This window comes from Bombina bombina, chromosome 3 (assembly GCF_027579735.1).
Source record: "Bombina bombina isolate aBomBom1 chromosome 3, aBomBom1.pri, whole genome shotgun sequence".
NCBI lineage: Eukaryota > Metazoa > Chordata > Amphibia > Anura > Bombinatoridae > Bombina > Bombina bombina.
Genome location: NC_069501.1, coordinates 1252120819 through 1252138379, shown reverse-complemented (window position 1 = coordinate 1252138379; position 17561 = coordinate 1252120819). Strand labels below are relative to the sequence as shown.

The window sequence follows — 17561 nt, the reverse complement described above, 5'->3', positions numbered from 1 at the left end:
TGTGCCTTTAGCACTCTATGGTAGCAGTGCTTGCAAACATTTTTTACAAACGAAAGGACCAATTGCATTACTATAGAGTTTAAAAATTAAACCTAAAAAAAAACCTTTATTATGCCACAGGAATTCTTTTTTTTTTAGTATATCGGGTAAGGGTGCTGGTGTATTTGAAATATTAATTTTAATTAGAAAGAACAAGGTGAGACTTGTTCTTTGAAGAATACACAAACTAGCACTCAAGGTTAATAGTTTCAAATATGTTGGGACAGCATATAATGACTAAACTTGTGATATTAAGTAAAACATAACTTTTATTCAATAACTTATAAAATTAGGAATTTAATTAAAACCACACTTAGGTCACCTTCTGTAGTAGAAAGTTAGGTTATGTGCATCAATAATATCTGGTCTGATGTACAGGTGAAAGACTGTATGTATTGAGTTAGTAACACTAAATCTCTGCAGATCTGCTGCAGTCATGAAAGGTTAAACGGCACTAACTTGTCTGTTACTATACAAAAGGGGATGTATTATAGATATTATAACACAGCTGTTAAGCAATATAGTACTCTTAGATTATGATAGAGATGCAATTTGTTACAAAGAAGTTTGGGTAACTAATAACAGATCGTTCCATGGGTTGTATGAAAACAGTATATCTTTGTTAAATACTTTGTAGATATATTTTTTATTTTTTTATTTTGGTTTGATATCGTCACCTACAAATATATATTAAATCGATATATTCTTAGTGTTCCCACATTCAATTTGGTTGGATTACAGCTACTTATATTTACCCGGTTATAGTGATACCCTTAAGTGAACGTTAGGGCAGTTGTATATTTAACCACTTATATATGTTTTCTAGATAAACCTTAAGTTAATATCTTAGAGTGCATCTGGTTATTGATGTTAGCGGTTTATTGCTAGTAATATCCGCGCATACTCTGCGGTATATACTACTCAGGAATCTTTCGGTATAATGCACCGTGAGCGTATAGAGTTAACTGCATGTAGCAGCTAAATTTGTCGAATCTGTGATATAAAAGAGTAATATTAGTAAGACTTAAGTGCACGTTAAAATAGTGGTGTACTTAGCCTCGCACAAGCATAGCTCATATCTTAGAAGGTAACTTAGCGATTTTATAAATGATAATTTCCACCAGTAGACTGTAGTATATATTAAGCCCAATGCTCTACTGTAAATATATGTCCAATGAAACAATCGATTCTGAATCTATACTGGATATTAAATCCAATATACCTTATCACACATAACCATCTATATATTAAGAAACTTGATGTTGAGATGTTAATTGCCTCCTCTTAATGACTTTCTTCCTCCTCTCCTTCCGACTTCCTCGCACTTTCCCAAGACCTATATACTAACCCTCTAATTTTTACCACATTAGTTTGTTTCACGTTATCACTCACGAGTAGTTAATATTATAAACGTTAATATAAATGATCTAACTATAGTTTTCACATTTTTACGGCCTGCATATAAGCACATACACATGTATAGGCATGTATTGCCCTATGATACATAAGCACATATGTTAACACATTCATATACGTTGTAGCCCTGTATCACAATATGGTGTCTCACTAAGAAACTAACACTAATCTAAGTTCACTGAGTAGGGGTTTCCCTAAGGAATATGACAAGAATAAGAACCATAATTGGATCACTTCTGTCACGAGTATCTCTAATTTTAATTTCATTCTAATTCTATTCCATTCTAGTATATGTAAAGATGAGCTAATTAATAGTATGATGTCAAACTTTATACAATTTAGATGGTTCTTATATGTAATATACAATAGCGGTAATTTTAAGATAGATACAACTTCAATAGGAAATAAGTTTTCATTGAACACGGGTAGGAAACCGAAGAAACAGAGTAACGAAACATCTTTATTAAACCAGACATAATAATGCGCGCAGCACTAGACGTCATTTGATGAAACTTTAGATTTCTATAAATACACTTAAAAAATAACTATAGATGTTGAATAATACCAGGAGAATGTGGGTGAAAATATAGGATTTCTGGGTTGTCAATAGACGTTTCAGACAACTGATTTACTTTCTGCAAGTATTAACATTCTGTCAGATGGGAGATGTGTGTGCGCCTGAACCAATAATACAACCTTTACGCTTCTGTTGTAAACAAGACGGGTATTAAAGGACCAGTCAACACAGCACATTTGTATAATCAACAAATGCAAGATAACAAGACAATACAATAGCATTTACTCTGAATTTCAAATAAGTAGATTTTTTTCTAACAAATTTCAAAGTTGTGTATATTTCCACTCCCTCTGTACCATGTGATAGCAATCAGCCAATCACAAATTCATATACGTATAGTCTGTGAATTCTTGCACATGCTCAGTAGGAGCTGGATACTCAAAAAGTGTAAATATAAAAGAATGTGCACATTTTTTTTAATGGAAGTAAATTGGAAAGTTGTTTAAAATTACATGCTGTATCTGAATCATGAAAATTTAATTTGACCTGAGTGTCCCTTTAACAAGCTATCAACCAATAATCTATCCCCTAAAATGGACGTCATACTTGTGGGCGTGTTTCAACACGCCATAAAAAGCTGAAGACCGGCAGTGCAGTGATTCCTTTGAAAAAGCCGGTAACGGCAAAACATGTCAGGAAGATTAGGGTTTTGGTGAGGAGTCCTAGGAGCTCCTGTGTTTTTAGTCAGCACTTAGTAACCTTATTAATGTAGTAGATATATTTAACTCTCAATATTATATTCTGGTTTCTGATGATACTATTTATTTGGAAATTGGAGTCCTGTTAATATTATCTAGCTGTACTACTAATCTGCTTAACAGATGTTATAACAATAGTTAACTTAAAACTCTGTATCACACTGAATGGTACCTTAGTAATATTTACCGCAGAGTACTAGCGGACATTATAATTGATAAAATTGATCGAGAAAACGCATACATTGGGCTAAATATACTACTATCTTAGCGTTCCCAGTTGTATTACAGATTTGTCTAACAGATGCTTTGTAAGCAGTTAACTCTTAATGCTACATTACATCGACTGACATTTTATTAATATATACTGCAGTCTACTGGTGGAAATTATCATTTATAAAATCGCTAATACTTACGATCAGTTACCTCCTAAGATATGCTTGTGCGAGGCTAAGTGCACCACTATTTTAACGTGCACTTAAGTCTTACTAATATTACTCTCTTATATCACGGATTCGACAAATTTAGCTGCTACATGCAGTTAACTCTATACGCTGCATTATACGGAAAGATACCTGAGTAGTATATACCGCAGAGTATGCGCGGATATTACTAGCAATAAACCGCTAACATCTATAACCAGATGCACTCTAAGATATTAACTTAAGGTTTATCTAGAAAACATATAAAAGTGGTTAAATATACAACTACCCTAGCGTTCACTTAAGGGTATCACTATAACCGGGTAAATATAAGTAGCTGTAATCCAACCAAATTGAATGTGGGAACACTAAGAATATATCGATATAATATATATTTGTAGGTGACTATCGAACCAAAATGAAAAAATAAAAAATATATCTACAAAGTATTTAACAAAGATATACTGTTTTCATACAACCCATGGAACGATCTGTTATTAGTTACCCAAACTTCTTTATAACAAATTGCATCTCTATCATAATCTAAGAGTACTATATTACTTAACAGCTGTGTTATAATATCTATAATACATCCCCTTTTGTATAGTAACAGACAAGTTAGTGCCGTTTAACCTTTCATGACTGCAGCAGATCTGCAGAGATTTATAATCTTAACCACAGTGTTACTAACTCAATACATACAGTCTTTCACCTGTACGTCAGACCAGATATTATTGATGCACATAACCTAACTTTCTACTACAGAAGGTGACCTAAGTGTGGTTTTAATTAAATTCCTAATTTCTCTTGTTAAGTGTATCCAGTCCACGGATCATCCATTACTTATGGGATATTAACTCCTCCCCAACAGGAAGTGCAAGAGGATTCACCCAGCAGAGCTGCTATATAGCTCCTCCCCTAACTGCCATTACCAGTCATTCTCTTGCACCCAACGACTAGATAGGATGTGTGAGAGGACTATGGTGATTATATTTAGTTTTATACCTTCAATCAAAAGTTTGTTATTTTATAATAGCACCGGAGTGTGTTATTCCTTCTCTGGTAGAATTTGAAGAAGAATCTACCTGAGTTTTTACTATGATTTTAGCCGGCGTAGTTAAGATCATATTGCTGTTTCTCGGCCATCTGAGGAGAGGTAAACTTCAGATCAGGGGACAGCGGGCAGATTAATCTGCAAAGAGGTATGTAGCAGCTTATTATTTTCTGACAATGGAATTGATGAGAAAATTCTGCCATACCGATATAATGTAAACTCAGCCTTAAATGCAGTAGCAGCAACTGGTATCAGGCTGTCATGTATGTATATTTTACACTTCAGTATTCTGGGGAATGGCACTTCACTGGAATTATACTGTGTGCATAAGACTTTAGCCTAATTTGCAGGGACTGGCAACAGGCTCTTTAATAACACTTAATTTATGTTAAACGTTTTTTGCTGGCATGTAAAATCGTTTAATTTTCTGAGGTACTGGGTGAATAAAATGTTTTGGGCATTATTTTTTCCACTTGGCAGTTGTTTTATTTAATTTATGACAGTTTACTGATCTCTCTCACTGTTGTGTGTGAGGGGGAGGTCAAAAAATTCAGTCAGAAGCTCATTGTATTTCCTGCATGATCCGGTTCATCTCTACAGAACTCAGGGGTCTTCAAAACTTGTTTTGAGGGAGGTAATCATTCACAGCAGAGCTGTGAGATTGTAGTTGACTGTGATAAAAAACGTTTATTTCTGTAACTTTTTTTTCTGCTATCAGGGTTAGTTATCCTTCGCTAATGGGAACAAGCCTTTGCTAAAATTGTGTTTTTTACAAAGATTTGATGCTATAACCTTTCAGTTTATTAACTTTCAACTGTCATAACTCTTTCTGTGCTTCTTATAGGCACAGTACGTTTTCATATTATAGTAAATTACTTGAAAAGTATTTCCAAGTTGCTAGTTTATTTGCTAGTGTGTTAAACATGTCTGATTGAGAGGAAGACATCTGTGCTATATGTGCTAATGCCAAAGTGGAGCCCAATAGAAATTTATGTACTAACTGTATTGATGCTACTTTAAATAAAAGTCAATCTGTACAAATTGAACACATTTCACCAAACAACGAGGGGAGAGTTATGCCGACTAACTCGCCTCACGTGTCAGTACCTGCATCTCCCGCTCGGGGGGTGCGTGATATTGTGGCGCCGAGTACATCTGGGCGGCCATTACAAATCACATTACAGGATATGGCTACTGTTATGACTGAAGTTTTGGCTAAATTACCAGAACTAAGAGGTAAGCGTGATCACTCTGGGGTGAGAACAGAGTGCGCTGATAATGTTAGGGCCATGTCAGATACTGCGTCACAACTTGCAGAACATGAGGACGGAGAGCTTCATTCTGCGGCTGACGGTTCTGATCCAAACAGATTGGATTCAGATATTTCAAATTTTAAATTTAAGCTGGAAAACCTCCGTGTATTACTAGGGGAGGTGTTAGCGGCTCTGAATGATTGTAACACAGTTGCAATACCAGAAAAAATGTGTAGGTTGGATAAATATTTTGCGCTACCGTCGAGTACTGACGTTTTTCCTATACCTAAGAGACTTACTGAAATTGTTACTAAGGAGTGGGATAGACCCGGTGTGCCGTTCTCACCCCCTCCGATATTTAGAAAGATGTTTCCAATAGACACCACCACACGGGACTTATGGCAAACGATCCCTAAGGTGGAGGGAGCAGTTTCTACTTTAGCTAAGCGTACCACTATCCCGGTGGAGGATAGCTGTGCCTTTTCAGATCCAATGGATAAAAAGTTAGAGGGTTACCTTAAGAAAATGTTTGTTCAACAAGGTTTTATATTGCAACCCCTTGCATGCATTGCGCCTGTCACGGCTGCAGCAGCATTTTGGTTTGAGTCTCTGGAAGGGACACTTGAATCAGCTCCATTAGATGAGATTACACACAGGCTTAAAGCTCTTAAGTTAGCTAACTCATTTATTTCAGATGCCGTAGTACATTTAACTAAGCTTACGGCTAAGAATTCCGGATTCGCCATTCAGGCGCGCAGAGCACTGTGGCTAAAATCCTGGTCAGCTGACGTTACTTCTAAGTCTAAATTACTTAATATACCTTTCAAAGGGCAGACCTTATTCGGGCCCGGATTGAAAGAAATTATCGCTGACATTACAGGAGGTAAAGGCCATGCCCTGCCTCAAGACAGAGCCAAACCTAAGGCTAGACAATCTAATTTTCGTTCCTTTCGGAATTTCAAAGCAGGAGCAGCATCAACTTCCTCTGCTCCAAAACAAGAAGGATCTGTTGCTCGCTACAGACAAGGCTGGAGACCTAACCAGTCCTGGAACAAGGGCAAGCAGGCCAGGAAACCTGCTGGTGCCCCTAAAACAGCATGAATTGAGGGCCCCCGATCCGGGAACGGATCTAGTGGGGGGCAGACTTTCTCTCTTCGCCCAGGCTTGGGCAAGAGATGTCCAGGATCCCTGGGCGCTAGAGATAATATCTCAGGGATACCTTCTGGACTTCAAATACTCTCCCCCAAGAGAGAGATTTCATCTGTCAAGGTTGTCAACAAACCAAATAAAGAAAGAGTCGTTTCTACGCTGCGTACAAGAGCTTTTATTAATGGGAGTAATCCATCCAGTTCCACGGTCGGAACAGGGACAAGGGTTTTACTCAAATCTGTTTTTGGTTCCCAAAAAAAGAGGGAACTTTCAGGCCAATCCTGGATTTAAAGATCCTAAACAAATTCCTAAGAGTTCCATCGTTCAAAATGGAGACTATTCGGACAATTTTACCCATGATCCAAAAGGGTCAGTACATGACCACAGTGGATTTAAAGGATGCTTACCTTCACATACCGATTCACAAAGATCATTACCGGTATCTAAGGTTTGCCTTTCTAGACAGGCATTACCAGTTTGTAGCTCTTCCATTCGGATTGGCTACGGCTCCGAGAATCTTCACAAAGGTTCTGGGTGCTCTTCTGGTGGTACTAAGACCGCGAGGAATTGCGGTAGCTCAGTACCTAGACGACATTTTGATACAAGCTTCAAGCTTTCAAACTGCCAAGTCTCATACAGAGTTAGTACTGGCATTTCTAAGGTCGCATGGATGGAAGGTGAACGAAAAGAAGAGTTCTCTCTTTCCACTCACAAGAGTTCCCTTCTTGGGGACTCTTATAGATTCTGTAGAAATGAAGATTTACCTGACAGAAGACAGGTTAACAAAGCTTCAAAATGCATGCCGTGTCCTTCATTCCATTCAACACCCGTCAGTAGCTCAATGCATGGAGGTGATCGGCTTAATGGTAGCAGCAATGGACATAGTACCCTTTGCACGCCTACATCTCAGACCGCTGCAATTGTGCATGCTAAGTCAGTGGAATGGGGATTACTCAGACTTGTCCCCTACTCTGAATCTGGATCAAGAGACCAGAAATTCTCTTCTATGGTGGCTTTCTCGGCCACATCTGTCCAGGGGGATGCCATTCAGCAGGCCGGACTGGACAATTGTAACAACAGACGCCAGCCTACTAGGTTGGGGCGCTGTCTGGAATTCTCTGAAGGCTCAGGGACAATGGAATCAGGAGGAGAGTCTCCTACCAATAAACATTCTGGAATTGAGAGCAGTTCTCAATGCCCTTCTGGCTTAGCCCCAGTTAACAACTCGGGGGTTCATCAGGTTTCAGTCGGACAACATCACGACTGTAGCTTACATCAACCATCAGGGAGGGACAAGAAGCTCCCTAGCAATGATGGAAGTATCAAAGATAATTCGCTGGGCAGAGTCTCACTCTTGCCACCTGTCAGCAATCCACATCCCGGGAGTGGAGAACTGGGAGGCGGATTTCTTAAGTCGTCAGACTTTTCATCCGGGGGAGTGGGAACTTCATCCGGAGGTCTTTGCCCAAATACTTCGACGTTGGGGCAAACCAGAGATAGATCTCATGGCGTCTCGACAGAACGCCAAGCTTCCTCGTTACGGGTCCAGATCCAGGGATCCGGGAGCGGTTCTGATAGATGCTTTGACAGCACCTTGGACCTTCTGGATGGCTTATGTGTTTCCACCCTTCCCGATGCTTCCTCGATTGATTGCCAGAATCAAACAGGAGAGAGCATCAGTGATTCTAATAGCGCCTGCATGGCCACGCAGGACTTGGTATGCAGATCTAGTGGACATGTCATCCTGTCCACCTTGGTCGCTACCTCTGAAACAGGACCTTCTGATCCAGGGTCCCTTCAAACATCAAAATCTAATTTCTCTGAAGCTGACTGCTTGGAAATTGAACGCTTGATTTTATCAAAACGTGGTTTTTCTGAGTCAGTTATTGATACCTTAATACAGGCTAGGAAGCCTGTTACCAGAAAGATTTACCATAAGATATGGCGCAAATACTTATATTGGTGCGAATCCAAGAGTTACTCATGGAGTAAGGTTAGGATTCCGAGGATATTGTCTTTTCTACAAGAAGGTTTAGAAAAGGGTTTATCCGCTAGTTCTTTAAAGGGACAGATTTCAGCTCTGTCCATTCTTTTACACAAACGTCTGTCAGAAGTTCCGGACGTTCAAGCTTTTTGTCAGGCTTTAGCTAGGATCAAGCCTGTGTTTAAAACTGTTGCTCCACCATGGAGTTTGAACTTAGTTCTTAATGTTTTACAGGGGGTTCCGTTTGAACCCCTTCATTCCATTGATATCAAGTTGTTATCTTGGAAAGTTCTGTTTTTAATGGCGATTTCCTCGGCTCGAAGAGTCTCTGAGTTATCTGCCTTACATTGTGATTCTCCTTATCTGATTTTTCATTCAGACAAGGTAGTTCTGCGTACTAAACCTGGGTTCCTACCTAAGGTGGTCACTAACAGGAATATCAATCAAGAGATTGTGGTTCCATCTTTGTGTCCTAATCCTTCTTCGAAAAAGGAACGTCTGCTACACAATCTAGATGTAGTCCGTGCCCTGAAATTTTATCTACAGGCAACTAAGGATTTTCGACAAACGTCTTCCCTGTTTGTCGTTTATTCTGGTCAGAGGAGAGGTCAAAAAGCTTCGGCTACCTCTCTCTCCTTTTGGCTTCGTAGCATAATACGGTTAGCCTATGAGACTGCTGGACAGCAGCCTCCTGAAAGAATTACAGCACATTCTACTAGAGCTGTGGCTTCCACTTGGGCCTTTAAGAATGAGGCTTCTGTTGAACAGATTTGCAAGGCTGCAACTTGGTCTTCTCTTCATACTTTTTCCAAATTTTACAAATTTGACACTTTTGCTTCTTCGGAGGCTGTTTTTGGGAGAAAGGTTCTTCAGGCAGTGGTTCCTTCCGTATAAAGAGCCTGCCTGTCCCTCCCGTCATCCGTGTACTTTAGCTTTGGTATTGGTATCCCATAAGTAATGGATGATCCGTGGACTGGATACACTTAACAAGAGAAAACATAATTTATGCTTACCTGATAAATTTATTTCTCTTGTAGTGTATCCAGTCCACGGCCCGCCCTGTCACTTTAAGGCAGGTAATTTTTCCATTAAACTACAGTCACCACTGCACCCTATGGTTTTCCTTTCTCTGCATGTTTTCGGTCGAATGACTGGTAATGGCAGTTAGGGGAGGAGCTATATAGCAGCTCTGCTGGGTGAATCCTCTTGCACTTCCTGTTGGGGAGGAGTTAATATCCCATAAGTAATGGATGATCCGTGGACTGGATACACTACAAGAGAAATAAATTTATCAGGTAAGCATAAATTATGTTTTTATAAGTTACTGAATAAAAGTTATGTTTTACTTAATATCACAAGTTTAGTTATTATATGCTGTCCCAACATATTTGAAACTATTAACCTTGAGTGCTAGTTTGTGTGTTTGCAAACGTATAACACTGCAACAAACAAAACACTGCTGCCATAGAGTTCTAAAGAAACGTACACGCTCCTGAGCTTATATGAGCCTACAGCAAAGGATACCAGAAGAACAAAACAATTGTAATAATAGCTTCACATGACCTTGGAGCGTTATCTAGTTAGATGTTGTAGAAACATTAGATGTCAGTTAAATGTTGATATTGAATTATTTATTTTCTTTCATTAGAAACAAAAAATAAATTGTGTATTTTTATTACATATTATGATTAGAATTATATTAGAACATTGCGCCCCCTGGTGACTGTCGTCCAGATAATAAAAAGTTCACTTTCTATGTGACACATGATTACAGCAGATGTTGATATAGGAACCTGGCCGTGTATTCTGTATATGCAGGAGGCCTGCTAAATATCACATTTATTTCATTCACAGCTCTGCGAGATAAGGACGTGCTTGTACTGGTAGAAAAAGGGAGGTAAGCGACTCTTCACATTGTTCTCTTATCTTATCTTTAGAAGTTACCTTTTTGAGCATAAACAGCTTTTGTTCTAAAATTGTGTATTTAGTCAAAACCTGTTTTTTGTGATTATAATCTATCTTGGTATCTGTCAAGTTATGGGAGCGACCGTGTGGTCATTTCTCTGTACTTCTACTTTATCATTCGAAAATACTCCTCTATCTGTTCCTATCAGCAGTACCTATACCTCTTGCAGATGGCTAATTTAACCCTTGCTGCTAAATTTCTCATTTGACGTTTATAGAAAAAAAAATATATATATTTACTAATTATTTTTAAAAATGTGTTCACCTGTTCAAATAAATAAACAAACATACATTTGTAAAGCTAGCTATTAATACAGATAAGATTCCAACCTCTAAGATTGTAAAGGGTCAGTTAACCCCTTCCCGCCGTTAGGACATCCCATGCCATCCTAACTGAGCTGGGCTTTTTTACGCCGTTAGGACGGCATGGAACACCCTAGCCAGTTGGCAGTAGTGAAGCTATAGCATCTTCCTAACTTGGATCACAGGTTGTAGGGTGTGCCTAGCGTCATAGGCCCTGACCCGATCCCATCATTGAAGTCACACAATTGCATGAACGATCCTATGATGTCAATTTTTACTTATTTGTAGACAAATAAGTACCGTCAGGAAAGAGTTAAGTGGAAGAAAAATACTCACTGTGACAATAATACACCTCTTGTTGGGATTTTGTCCCGGAACAGTTTTAGCTCACAGTCTTGTACAGCAGAAAAGTACTCCACACACGCTGGATTAGGTGTAAAAGCATTGGCCTGTTTATTCACAGATAATTTGCAGGGATACAATTTTAACATAAACAAAACAAAATAAATCCTTGCTCAGTAGCAGTTACCAAAAAGAATAAAGCAATCCTGACTGAAGTTCTGTGGCTTTTCCACACAACTGCAAAATACAAACAATATCAACCCTTACAGGCCTAGAACCTTTAGACAGCAGACAACATCAGCATAATTAAACAAGAGCTAATTAAAGGGCCATGATACCCAAATGTTGAAACACTTGAAAGTGATGCAGCGTAGCTGTAAAAAGCTGAGTATAAAATATCACCTGAACATCTCTATGTAAAAAAGAAAGATATTTTACCTCAAAAGTTCCTCAGTAGCCACATCCCATTGTAAAGGACTTCTAAGCAACAAATCAGTATGTCTGTCCCGGGACAGCTAAGGGATTGAGCCTCATGCACTCTCATGTTATTTCCCTATTCAGTTTAAGGAAGTTTACTATGAAATCTCATGGGAGTTAAGTGAAATCTCATGAGATCACAGTAAAAGAGTGCATGACCTCAGCACTGCTGATGCTGATTGGCTGCTGTTCATTTCTTCATTTTTTATTTTTTTTTACCTGCAGCTGCGTATAACTTTTTACACAGAACTTACTCTGCTGAGCTGAGGAAATTGTGAGGTAAAATATCTTCCTTTTTTACATAGAAATGCTCAGGTGATATTTTCCTGTCAGCTTTTTACAGTTATACTGCATCAGTTTTAAGTGATTTAGCATATGAGTATTATGTCCCTTTAAGGGGAGAAAACCTTAGCTTGTAGGGAAAACCTTAACTGGATTCCTCACCTGCACTTCTCTGCCACATCCAAACTGTGAAGTGGATTACCAGCCCATAGAACACAATTTTCAATACCACCACCAACATGCAAAATTTGTGGGGAAACATATACTCTAATTTGTTAATGTCATTTCAGTGACCCTGCAAGTCTATGTGTTTATCCCCTTTGTGGTTGCATAGTTAAAATGCCATTCATGAACTGCAGAGAACTGCCGTTTCTAAGCGGAAATTGCTGTTGAACCAATCAGAAATGGTAGTTTTACAACCCAGCTGTGACTGCCGCTGCTGATTGGCTTATGATTGGTTTATGAATGGTACTTTAACTATGAATTTTTAAGTCTGTGTGTTTACCTGGGTTAAACACATAGACTTAAAGGGTCATTATGGCTAAAATTACACACAGAGAATGTCATTTTATTTTTTTAAAAAACATAAAGAAATAAAGAAAAAGGTGCCAATGGGCACATGAGATGTTTTAAGAATATTATTGCCAGTTTGGACTCACATTCTCATAAATGTTCACCGCCCTTGTCCTAATCGAGCGACTTACTCACTGTTTACTCACCCTTATTCGTGTTGTGATGTTTGTTTGGGCTGTTTTAGGATAACGTACATCCTGGGGGAGAGGAAGCTGGACTTTTCTGGCTGGGTGAGCGCTATCCAGAAGGCGGGCAGCACATCAGGGGACACGCTATCTGGGCAACAGCTGATGGAGTCGGACGTTCCAGTTCTCGTTCATAAATGCATCGATCACATTTCACAATTTGGTAAAGTATCTTGTAAACTTCAAGAGACAGAAATCAACTACACAAACCCTTTTAATGATTGTCAGCGTCACCTATTTTATTTATATGTATATATATTGTGATCCCATTCTGTAATTCTCGTCTGTGTGTAATATTTTGCTCTCTTTTCCTGTGATTTAATAATAGTGTATTTCCCACTTCCCTTAGACAGGCTGGGGTGTATCCTGGAGGATTCAGAACCTTGATCCTGCAAAATGCTACACAGTGATTGCTTGAGGAGTGCAAGAGCTCACTCATATCGATCTCTTGTTGGCCACACTTGAGAAAATAAGAATACCCAGGGTGCACGGAAGCCCCTGTATTATTTAGACACATTGTGATAGTAATAACAGGTTTAAAGGATGATTTATTTCTGCATCAGAAATTATTCACTGCATTGGAAAAGATCTGTTAACAAAATAAATGTTTGAAATGTTTTGCAGTCCAGTGACACAAGCCTTGAAATGCCTTTTTTTCCTTTGTAGTGACCAGTTAGGGGGACACACATATCAACCAATCACTATTTAGCTTGTAGAAGTGTCAGGGTTCTGTATTCCATGGAATGCACTTCAGCCTCTAGAGGGGAATAAAACTACAATTTTCAGAGTTAAATTACAGGATAACCAGGTAAAATAAATAATGTAAGTTCATTGCAGTTTTTCATTTATTTGTGCGCAATCCTCTATTTTATGGTGAATACAATTGTGAGTTTAAAGGGATATAAATGGCAAAATTTAAATGTGCATTGTTGCATTCTTTGAATAGAAACATATTTGCAATATACTTCCATTAGCAAAAATGCTTCAAGTAAAAGTAATAACTGTTTCAATGGCATACTCACATATGCTGTGACTGCACCATGCACCAGCATTCAAACACTTCACCTTCTCAGAGAGTCAGCGGCTTGTATGACACAAATGAAGTCTCCTCTGAGGAAATAAACACTACTGCCGGCTGTCTGTGAAGCTAAGGTGTTTGAATACTGGTGCACAAGGCCTTACAGCATATCTGCGTATGCCACTTAAAAAACCAGTATTAACTTTTACTAGAAGCATTTTTGATAAATGAAGTATAATGCAAAAATTTTTTTTTTTTTTTTTTAATTAAAAACTAAGATGCAATCATGCACATTCAATTTTGACCTCTCTGTCTCTTTCATTTTAAATAACACACAAATATTATATAAACTCACTGCTTGATCTTATGGAAGGTGCCAGATGCGTCTCTGCTTCTGTTATTAACTGACCCCTGAATATACGCTCTTTTGTATTAACTATCATGCAAACGTATCTGATTGGCTGTCAGCATGTGTGCTACGCAATGAGTTGCAGATCCCTCTGATAGTAGATAAGTATTGTTCATACGTGTGGGTGGTGGTCAGACGCATTCACAAATGCATTCACACTCACATGCACGTACACACTCATACAAGCACGTGCACACACGTATCTGCACCTATTGATTCACATGCATGCACACACCCATACAAGTGCATACACACACAAATATCTGCACAGATGGGTTTGCACGCATGTACATATATATGCGCACCAGTGGATTCACACTCACATGCACGTACACACTCATACAAGCGCATGCACACACGTACAGTATGTGCACCTATTGATTCACATGCATGCACACACTCATACAAGTGCATACACACACAAATATGTGCACAGATGGGTTTGCACGCATGTACATACGTATGCGCATCGGTGGATTCACATGCACACTTGAATGCACACACTCATACATGCACAAGCGTATGTGCACCTATTGCTTCACATGCACGTATACACTCATACAAGTGCATACACACACACACAAATATGTGCACAGATGGGTTTGCACGCATGTACATACGTATGCGCATCGGTGGATTCACATGCACACTTGAATGCACACACTCATACATGCACACGCGTATGTGCACCTATTGATTCACATGCACGTATACACTCATACAAGTGCATACACACACACAAATATGTGCACAGATGGGTTTGCACGCATGTACATACGTATGCGCATCAGTGGATTCACATGCACACTTGAATGCACACACTCATACATGCACACGCGTATGTGCACCTATTGCTTCACATGCACGTATACACTCATGCAAGTGCATACACACACATAAATATGTGCACAGATGGGTTTGCACGCATGTACATACGTATGCGCATCAGTGGATTCACATGCACACTTGAATGCACACACTCATACATGCACACGCGTATGTGCACCTATTGATTCACATGCACGTATACACTCATACAAGTGCATACACACACACAAATATGTGCACAGATGGGTTTGCACGCATGTACATACGTATGCGCATCAGTGGATTCACATACACACTTGCATGCACACACTCATACATGCACATGCACACACATGCTTTAGACATTTGGAAACAAGTGAGCATACATAGAAGAAGATCCTTTCCCAGACAGGTTTTGTTTTGATCTACAGGTGTTGGCTCCGAGGGGATTTACAGGAAGAGTGGTCAGAACTCTAAAACTACAAGTCTTTTAGAAGCCCTAAAGAAGGACGCCCGCAGCGTTGTCCTTAAAGAAGAAGAGCACCAAGTGGACAACGTTTCTAATACCTTAAAGAGATTCTTCAGGGACTTGGGGGAGGGAATCTTCGCAGAGAACTACCAAGACTGGCTCAGTGTGACAGGTGAGTGGCAGGAGACAGATACACCATTCTCTATCCTGGCATACCAATATATAATGGTATAAGATCATGTTGAAATAATGTAGCCTCACTGTAACGTATATTACATTGTATTTAAAGGGACAGTCTACTCCATCATTTTTATTGTTTAAAAAGATAGATAATCCCTTTATTTACCATTCCCCAGTTTTGCACAACCAACACAGTTATATTAATGTACTTTTTACCTCTGTAATTACCTTGTATCTAAGCCTCTGCAGACTGCCCCCTTATTTCAGTGCTTTTGACAGACTTGCATTTTAGCCAGTCAGTGCTGACTCATAAATAACTCTACATGAGCACAATGGTATCTATATGGAACACATGAACTAGCACTGTCTAGCAGTGACAAACTGTCAAAATGCACTGAGATAAGAGGCGGCCATCAAGGGATTAGAAATTAGCATATGAGCTTGCCTAGGTTTAGCTTTCGACAAAGAATACCAAAAGAACAAAGCACATTTGATGATAAAAGTAAATTGGAAAGTTGTTTAAAATGACATGCCGTATCTGAATCATGAAAGTTTAGTTTTGACTAAACTGTCCCTTTAATTGATATATGGTTTTGTGCTTTAAAAATGTCTGTCTGCATGAGCATTTAGTGGGCAGAATATAAGGGTAAGCAAAACCAAGCAGCGGACTTTAAGGGGCATTAGACAGAGAGGGACTTTACCTGTGTGTTTACCTCTATAAAGAGTTGGTAATGATAACACAATCAGGTATTTTATAGTTTAGCTCATGTAATTGCTGCATTGAATCAGCTTATCTTTATTCTTTATTAAGCACTTATTAACTGTTTTATTCCTCCAGTTCCTCAGCCATTTATCTTTCTAAATTAATTCCCCATTTTCAAACAGGTTGCAGGAAGTATTATTTTAGATGATTCATTTTAAGTAAGTTTAATATCTTTAAGGGCACATAAATGTCAACCTTTAATTATTTTACAAAGTGAGGAATATGCCAGACATGCACTTTCCTTATTAAGACATTTTTTTATTTATTTTTTTATAATGTCACAAAACTTAGAAATTATTATTTCACTGAATATTTTTATTTTTTATTTTTAAATTCTGTCGGCTAGATTACGAGCTTTGCGTTATGAGGGGGCGGTACTAACTTGCATGTTATTGTCACCGCTCACTTTCCTACAGCGCTGGTATTACAGGTTTATAAAAACCCGGCGTTATTAGGCAAGAAGTGAGCGTAGAGCAAAATTGTGCTCCATACCGCACTCCAATACCAGCGCTGCTTAAGTCAGCGGTGAGCTGGTCGTACGTGCTCGTGCACGATTTCCCCATAGACATCAATGGGGAGAGCCGGCTCAGAGCAGCGTAAAGCTCAGTAGCGCAGCCCCATTGATTCCTATGGGGAAACACATTTTATGTTTACACCTAACACCCTAACATGAACCCCGAGTCTAAACACCCCTAATCTTACTCTTATGAACCCCTAATCTGCTGCCCCCGACATCGCCGACACCTACATTATATTTATTAACCCCTAATCTGCTGCCCACAACATCGCCGACACCTACATTATATTTATTAAAGGATTACTTTCTGTTATAATTTTTAAGCTAAACAACTAACATATTAAAGTTAATAAACATTAATTAAAACCTACTAACCTATATTTTCTCCAAAACGAAGTTTCATAAAGTTCTAAAAGTTATATATTTTATTCGCCGATGATGTCACGTTATCCTGCCCACTATTTTCAGCACTGCATGTTCAAAATACTTAAACCAATAACTTTGTGTTTAAAGCGCCATTTTGAAACCTAGGTATTGTAAACGGATTGGTACAGAGCAAAGGATACCCACGGAGTGGGTTTGGAAAACAATTAAATTTGCAGACAAGATTTCTGATATACGGTAGAGATATGTTAATGAAATGCTATTGATAAAAAGCGTATTTGGGGTAGTTAGTTAGTAA

At 38.7% G+C, this 17561-nt stretch overlaps 1 protein-coding gene across 2 annotated transcripts in view; it reads left to right on the top strand.

Annotated features, from left to right (window-relative positions):
- The window catches only part of ARAP1 (ArfGAP with RhoGAP domain, ankyrin repeat and PH domain 1), an 860101-nt gene that overhangs the window by 777535 nt on the left and 65005 nt on the right, over positions 1-17561 (top strand). For both annotated transcript variants that reach the window (XM_053708778.1, XM_053708779.1), the window contains 3 exons: positions 10444-10486; positions 12716-12879; positions 15382-15591. In XM_053708778.1, coding sequence (XP_053564753.1) covers positions 10444-10486; positions 12716-12879; positions 15382-15591 — 417 coding nt within the window. The remainder of the gene's footprint in view (positions 1-10443; positions 10487-12715; positions 12880-15381; positions 15592-17561) is intronic.